The sequence below is a fragment of the Limulus polyphemus genome, unplaced genomic scaffold (assembly GCF_000517525.1).
Source record: "Limulus polyphemus unplaced genomic scaffold, Limulus_polyphemus-2.1.2 Scaffold122, whole genome shotgun sequence".
Taxonomy (NCBI): Eukaryota; Metazoa; Arthropoda; class Merostomata; order Xiphosura; family Limulidae; genus Limulus; species Limulus polyphemus.
In genome coordinates, this window is record NW_013665732.1 from 625,026 (window position 1) to 633,790 (window position 8,765).

The window sequence follows — 8,765 nt, forward strand, 5'->3', positions numbered from 1 at the left end:
ATATCATGGATATTTATTAGTTTGGATAATTAAAAGTTAAAATTGGTTGTAACTAAGTGCTTCGTATGATTGATAGCATTTTACTTTCATGAAATTATTCAGTTTGCCAGTTTTAAACTTTAAACCTAATTTTTGAACTACATGTATATGTGCAGTTAAAACATTAAAATCAACATTACATTTAACATCAGTTTCAGCAGTTCAGAATTGAAAATAATTGCTATTTTTATATCAAATCTGCCAGTTCTAAAATAGTTTGGGCTTGGCTTACAAACTTACAATTAAAAAAATAGGTAATGGGGAGAATAGTCTTATTTCTGATATATTACATTCAATGTTAAGTAATGAAAGTTCCATTAATTTTTTATTAATTTCAATATTTGGGATATAATTTGCATTATTTGAAAACATAACAGTAGTAAATATTTCTATAAATTTGTGCATGCATGTCAATTAATTCAATTTATATGTGCTACTTATATGAGATTTTTAAAATAAAGAAGTTTGTGTAAAAAACAAAACAAATATAACAATTTTTTTCAAATGATCTAAAGCATTTTTAGGCCTCTCATTAGCTCTGCACTTTCTATTTTTCTTTATTTCTTACAATAATAACAAATTGCATGTACTTTTTTGCTCTTTCCATGATGGGAGGCATTCAGTTCAAAGCATATTTATGCTTGTCTTGTAAGATCTTAATTATAGAAGTGGCATAGTGTTAACATGTATATTGCTGAATAGTTTGTATATAAATGATATAACCTTAGTTTAAGTATTAGTTGTAATGTGAATTGTTAAAAGTTTTGAGTGATTAAGGGTTTATGTGATGACCTTGCTTTAATATCTGAGCTTTGCTATTAACATGGCTATCCATTCTTCTTGAAAATCACTTGATGTTACTTTTATCTCCTTTTCCTCTATCTGCTATCTGGCTTTTACCACTGTCTCCTTCCTTTTCTCGGGTTTGTCTCGCTTCAGCTAAAGGGGCACCACTTCCCTGGCAGCTCTAATCCCAAGTTCTGTCAGTTTGTCATTGAAAGGAGTCGTCACTTACTCAAACCGGTGAGTTGCTTGCATGGAGGGGAAGAAAATATAGACAAGATGCATGGAATTTTTGGCTTTTAATACTTTTACTTGACTTATTTTTTAAGAAGACATTCATTGCATTTACTTGTGAAAACAATGTTGATTTTAATCTAAGAATTGTGAATATTGTTAGTACTGACTAGTAGTATCATATTTACTTAAGCTAGAGATAACCCATTTTTCACATTTTTTTATCATTCAGTGTTATAACTTTTTTTTTTCAGGACTGTATCCATTCAGTTGTTTACTCTTTGTGCAGTCTGTAACATAAGTTCGAGTCTGAAGCTTAATCAGTTCAAAACTATTTGATAGTGTGGGGTATTTAATGCATTAGAAAGTAATAATTTTTACATATACAGTTGGAATGTTTTGAATATCATGGTACATATTTGTTTTCATACACGAGTAAACATTTTCCTGAATTCCTTTTTTAAAGTTTTTCCTATCTTCAAGAGAAAACATTTTCAATAACATAGCAATTTATTAATAATAATCATTTTCCCATTTATATGCATTATAGCAGAGAAAGGAATGATAATAATCTTTCGTATTGGTTCCTTTGACATTTGTTTTTACAATAAACATGTATGTAAATATCTGGGCCTTAATGTGAGGAAAGCTAGAAATTAGGTATACCTAGCCTGATTAAACACTTAAGTACACAAAATATTTTTTTCAGAATCACTAGTTTCCAAACTGTACCATACAGTTCTATACTAGATAGTAAAATATTATTTATTGTTTATTATAGCTTTATTACTGTTAACTTTTCAAGTGAATAAGTTTGAAATATGTGTAAAATAGTTTAATAAGTACTGTTTGTTCATTAGGCCTTAAATATTAATATCTCACTAAATATGAAAATGTCTGTTTAGGTTAGGCCAAACTAAAAAGACCAGAAAAAAAAACTCTCGTCAATGAACTTAGAAAGTTGTCAGTAATTAGACTATTCACTAGACTAGTCTATTGGAAAATCCTACAGATCTGCAAACTCAAAACTGCTCTCAGGAGTAAAAATCGTTGTATTTTGCAGTGAATGTTTGAAATTCTGTTTTGTGATAAGTTAATTCTGTGATATTCTTTAACACTTCTTTTGGTTTTTACTTTGTGTTGTATTAAACCTAACTAGACTTTTTTTTGTCACCTTAGAGTGTGCAGAGAGAACGTGAACGTCTACCAGTACCAGCTGAGGTTATGTTTCCTTGTGTTTCTTTTAATTTTGTTCTTTGTACTTCGTTTTGTTTTCTGCACTGTTTGCTTTTGTTTTGTGGCTGGGTGTTCATTTCTTTGAATTGCATAAAACACAGTTCAATAAAATGTGGTTGTTGTTTTTTAAAGTATGATTATTATTGTTTTTTCTGCATGTTTATTTCATTCAAATATGTTTATGACACAGTGATTTGGGATATTCTAGTGAACATGTTTTTAAAGAATGCTTGAGATAGTTTTTAACAAAATTCCTATAGAGTAGTTATATTTCAAGTAACGTATATATGCAATAACAATTTAAGCCAGTTACTAGATTTAAGTATATTACTTATAATTTTATACACTATTGATAAGTGGGAGATCTAATAAGATGAATTGATGAAAGGATACACTGATGGGAAGATAAAATACCACAAGTATATTTAGGTATGTCATTGTAAATGTCAGCAAAGAAGGAAATAGCTTATGCAAAAAAAATTAGATCTTTATTTAACTTTGATACTTTTAACAGTGATCCATTTCAAATTCACTACTATTAGAAAGTGCTTGGACTTATTGTTTTAAATTATTAACATACTGTCAAGTGTGTACAAAATTATATAATAGCCCTTAGTATTAAAATAGGGTAACAAGGTTTATGAAACATTTTTTATGTTTCTTTGTATTAGTTGCAATTTTTTTTAATTTGGTAAGTTACTGAACCTTATGCTTGCATACTGTTTATTGAAGTTGAATTCATGTACTACTTTATTATTATTGTTTTTCTTTGTTGTACCCATATGAACATGAATATCAATCTACATAGTATTCATGGCTAATTAAATTCTATTCAAGCAAAATCTGCAATTCTTTTGGCTAGCCTAATCCTTCTTAGAAATTAACAGTCCATTTAATAAGATACTTTAAGTATTGGGTTTAAGGTTGTTCTTATTTAGACTATTCTGACATTCATTCTGGGTTTTTTAACTCCTTAAGCCTGAGTGGATGCTGCTAACATCCAACTGAAAATCCCAACTTAACCATTGGATGGTGAAAGAGTCCAATAACATTTAGGTCTTTTTGGCTGAAAACTAATCTAAACCATGTTATTATCCACCTTTTATAAATAGACCAGAAATTTTATAAAATTTGATGATAATTATTAGAACAACATGAAAATGGTTCTGGCAGAATGAGCAAAAAATTATGGGTTTAAAGAGTTAAAACTGTTAATTTCACTGTGGATGAGCTGTATCTCATGTGATATATAACAATTTTATTCTTCATTTCAGTTTGTAAAATTATTTAAAATTACTTGCTCTTTAAAGCCCTACCCTTTTCATGTAATAAAACATAGACACTGTATAATAAAATATAAACCCTTTCAAATTTTAGTACAAAATTATATTATACTTAAAATTTGCAATAAACTAAAAAGTTAAAGATTATCAATAATGTGTCTTGTAAAAAGTTCAATAAAACTTTGCTGTTGTATAAATAAATATACATATATAGTCAGTAATGTTATTATGATAACTATATCTTTCAAATAATGTTTTGAATATTTCTATTCAAGTACATGCTATTTGTCTTATTTTTCTGTTTATTTAGAAATCTTGAAAATTGGTAATTTCACATAACACTCAAAATTTGTAAAATATTTAGTAAACTACCAACATTTTAGTATTTTAATTGTTAAATATAAAGTTCAGTACAAAAAAACGATATTTTTGTTAGGCACTTCAACTATAAGCACATACTATCGTATTGATAAACACATTTTACTCAGTCTGATATCTCATAATACCCACTTGTGTTGTTAACAAACACACTAAATTATAGTTAGGGCTAAAAGTAAATTACAAGAAGAAGAATAGTTTCCCAGTTCGTTTGAAGGATAGTAAAGTTAATTTTAGGAAAAATAATAATTTATTGTTAAAAATAGATAAATTAATGATATTGTGTTATTAGTCCTTACTGTAATCCTGATTTGTAAATGACTTAGATAAAATTTATAATAATTACACTTTACTTAAAGTAGTTCACAAGATAATACTTATTGCTCATGCAGTTGATAATGTAAATAAATCCTCAACCACTACTGTGTGTGTGTGTGTCGTATCTCAGCTGGTCGATGAACCCTGGGTGAAAGACCTTGTTGACACTGGATATAACAGATATAGTGTGGTCGACGTATTATTAACATTTTCTTCATTGCACATAATTTCTTAGAATTATTATTTGCTGTTTAAATTTGTAAATTTATATAGAAATAAAAATATTTTGTTAGAAATTTACATACTTTAATTATGGACCGTGAAACTTAAGTCAGTGATTAACTGTGATTATTTGGATATCAAGTTAAATAGAGTTTTTTCAGTTTGATAAATGTATTAAGTTCTGTAGCTGAGGTTGGGGTAAGACACTTCTCTTAACTAATGTGTATGTGTTATGGAAACCTTTAGCTCAAGAGACACAGGACAGATGGAGTGAGAAAGATGTGTGCTCACCCTCTACTGCCTCTTTGTAAGTAGTAACCAGTTCACGCATTCTACAACTAAACCTATGATAATAGAGAAACCTTTTCTTATAACTGAACAAGTAATAACCACCTCATTCCATACCATTGATCAGGTAATTTTTCCATACCACTGAACAAGTAGTAACTAGAGAATCTTTTCTGACAACTGAACATTTAATAAGAAGGTATTATTTTCTTAAAATCATGGAAAATAGTAGACTGTAATTGTACATTTCTTTGTCTTGTATCTGTATATATATATATATATAGTAACCTATACCTTTTCATACTATTTTTACTAAGTTGAAAGTAATAATAAGTTTGCATGTTCTCTCCACTCATACTTAGTAATGTATGTGACTCTTGTTCATATAATTCTTTCCACTGTATGAAAACAAGTTATAGAAATGTACCACGTTTTCATTTTTCACTCTGTGTACTATATTAGATATTTGGATTTTATTGAAGGGTTTCTAGTTTGCTTTTAAAGTTGTTTTACTTTTCTAGATCTTTCTGGAGCACAGGATGGGTCTTTACAAATGTGGGAGTGGGGTCACCAGCAAGGGGTTTCTTCTCCTCGACAACCAGGAACTTTTGCCAAAGTCACAAATGTTCTCTTTAACGTACAGGGAAATAAGGTCAGTTACTTATTTTGGCACATTCTTTGTTGTTTTACTATATTATTTATTTTTTATTGAAAATGAATTGAAAAAACATCATGTTTCTACTTATGTACAATGTTATATGCCTGCTGTTTTATAGGTACTGATAGCTGACAGTAAGGCACTGTCTTGTGTAATTATCTGTGAAGTCACTAAATACCATGAAGTTTTATCTACAGTTTGTTTATTTTTTTAAATATAACTTCATGTTTTGCAAGACTTAAATTCCCACTTACCTGTGACAACATATTAGTAGTAACTTTTCTGCTCTGGTACATATCAGAAACAAACCTTTTACTCTCTCTTTGTCCCTGTGCATGTTCTGACTGACTATTTTACTAGAACCTCTTCATCCATATGAAACCAAGACTAACATTTCTAAAAGGCATTTCACAAGACTTAAGATGCTTATGATCTGAGAATCAAGATCTTCTCTCAAAAACCACTAACAAAACAATAGAACCCTCTTGATATTAGCATACATCTCCCCAACAGGTTAGCAACAAATACAATACAGAAACATTTTAAATTACTTAGGACTGACCCTATCAATGTTGAAATATTCACTACATCTACCTCCTTTAGTGTTTCTTATCAATGTAATTCAAAACTTAAAGACCACTTGGTGCATTTGAAGTTTCAAGACAATTCTCAGGCTATTTGAACTCACTATTGTACAAGAAATAATTTTAATACTGTCTATACATTTCAAACAACACTGCAATAACTGGCCCTAGTTCCACATTACATGTTATAGCACATTACACCTGCACATCAGAATGCATCACTATTCAATGTAGTAGGTTTCATTAAATTTCTTATTGGAGAAACAGCTGATGGACTTAGTGATTGTTTTCATAAACACCTTCCAGTTCCTAGGCGATTCAGTTCTCCTGATCATAATGGTACCTCTGACATAGAAGTCCTAGTAATCACAAATGCACCACTTAACAAGTGATTTTAGACTTGTTTTTCTTACCATGTTAAATCTCCTTTTCAACCTTACCTTACTTTCTCATAAATATTTTATTTTACTATTTTATTTTTTAGCAAATTTCTGTTTATCATTTTTTTGTGTTTATATATCTAAGTCTAATTTCAGTTGCTCTAATTACTTGTTTTATATTTCTTGCTAATTTTAATACTGTTTATGAAAAAAATTCAATAATGCTTTCAGCAAACAATATTCTTATTGCTGTGCTCCATGTTGAACATGTGTAATTAGAACCTGCATATATATTCTAACCCTTCAATGATCTAATCCTTCAGTGATTCTTTCTTAGCCTAATTAACAAGTAACTGGTTTTTGCTGCCTGATGTAGGGTGTCTTCTTGAAATGTTGCACAAAATATAACTAAAAACGTTTTTATTTAGATGTGTTCAATTATACTGGTCGACAAAATCGAACTTGTTTCTCTCATCAAAGATGTAAATACACTTTCGTAGACCAGTTTTGCATGCTGATTCCAAATCTGTTTTCAGTTTCCTTCTAGCACATATAATTATTGAAATATGACTGGTGATAATTTCAGCACAATTTAGGTAATAATCCCACATTAGGCTAGTTAACGTTACAGCTTTATTCATTTTTCAGTATAATTCCCATAAATATTATACACAACATACAGTTGGTTAAATTTATACAGTACACACTTATGAAAAAGAAATGTACACCAACTTAAATTATAATTATAATAACCTTTCAAATGTGATTGGTCTCATCACGAAATCTTGACGCACTAGAGGAAAACCAAAAACAGATTAGGAATCAGTCCTAATAGCTATCTAGCCCATCTATAATTATAACTGATGAAAATGACTTGTTGGCTAGTGTTATCCTTTATTATCTTTTATCCAATGTATGTTGTTGACCAGCTGACTTCTTCCTAATTTATTAGTTCAGTATTATGGATGGCTATACGTATAAGTTGATAGCCCTTTGCATAGATTTGCAAACAAATTTTCCATTTAAACAAAGCTTAAATTATGTTTCACTTGAATGTCTATTGTAATTTGATGTTTTTACATTATTTTTTTGTACCACATCAATTTATACATTTCTGTTCATTTTTACCATGTTGTAGTTGGTTAAAATAATTATTACTGACTTAGTCCTAAATTTCTTCACAAGATTATTTGCTTCAAAATAAGTACACGTAACTGACTGAAAAAGAAAATGATTTTGACATAAAAACAAAAATGCAGCTTCAAATGAAGTTTATTTTTATTCATTGACTTAATTTTAACTCCCAAAATTAGTAGTAGAAAATACAATATACCTTAAAATGCCATAAGGTAATATGTGGTAACATAATATTCCTACACTATAAATGTGAACTGAAGTGTTTAACCACAGCTATTATGCTGATAATTTGAAAATAAGTTAAGTATTGGATATGTACAGACAAAGGAAAAATAACATCTAAAGCCTTGTTCGATTTAGCGAGACAACCAACTGTATTTTAACAGTATCTTTCTCAGTTGTATACATGTGATGGTCAAAATTATGAATCTAAAGATAAGATTTAGTCTGATATTATGGTTCCATATTTATAGTTTTCTGTAGGAAACTTCATCTTAACGTATTTATACTGAAACAAATATTACATTTGTCAGGGGGAAGCCTATAATAAAAATGAAAGCTGCACTAAACAGTAATGGAGCATATATTTGAATTATCAGAAATTATAAACATGGCCTTAATAGTTTAATAATATAAAATACAAATGTAGAGAGGTAATTCCTTTAAAACTTGGCTATATTAAAGATGTCTTTAGACTCTATCAGTTCAATAAAAAAAATTTAATATGATGTAATCTTCTATTTTGAACTATAGAGAACATTGAATTGTTATTTTTTTTTAAATTGATGTGTAAAAATAAATACACAGCGTGGTCACAAGTAAATAGACACCACCTTTTCAGAAAAAATTTAATTTTTCAGTCATAGTCACATGAATTGATATATTTATAATTTAATTAATATCTAGTAGATCTTCCTTTTGCTTCGTGGAGTTCGTTGATCCTTTGGGGCATCGTGAGAATCATCTCGTTAGTTTTAGATTGTGGGATTTTCGCCCACTCTTGCTTCAAAACTTGGAGTAGATCGCTCTTCGAAGTTGGTTTTTTTGGTTGTTTCTTGACTTGCTGATCGAGTATGGCCCAGAGGTTTTCGATGGGGTTCATGTCAGGAGATTGGCTCGGCCAGGGCGTTCCAGGAAGATGGAGCACCGTGTCACACTGCTAGAAACACCCAAAAGTGGCAGGAAGAATGGTATCCAGAAGTTAAACGTTGTGTTCTTGTCCACG

General features: G+C 29.5%; 1 protein-coding gene across 9 annotated transcripts in view; it reads left to right on the forward strand.

Moving 5' to 3' along the window:
• Positions 1 to 8,765, forward strand: part of LOC106472611 (dmX-like protein 2) — a 159,902-nt gene that overhangs the window by 143,189 nt on the left and 7,948 nt on the right. For 5 of the 9 annotated variants that reach the window (XM_022402034.1, XM_022402054.1, XM_022402037.1 and 2 more), the window contains 4 exons: positions 979 to 1,062; positions 2,236 to 2,277; positions 4,740 to 4,800; positions 5,303 to 5,433. In XM_022402034.1, the coding sequence (XP_022257742.1) occupies positions 979 to 1,062; positions 2,236 to 2,277; positions 4,740 to 4,800; positions 5,303 to 5,433 (318 nt within the window). The remainder of the gene's footprint in view (positions 1 to 978; positions 1,063 to 2,235; positions 2,278 to 4,739; positions 4,801 to 5,302; positions 5,434 to 8,765) is intronic. The other 4 variants (XM_022402060.1, XM_022402067.1, XM_022402049.1 and 1 more) reach the window with 3 other exon arrangements.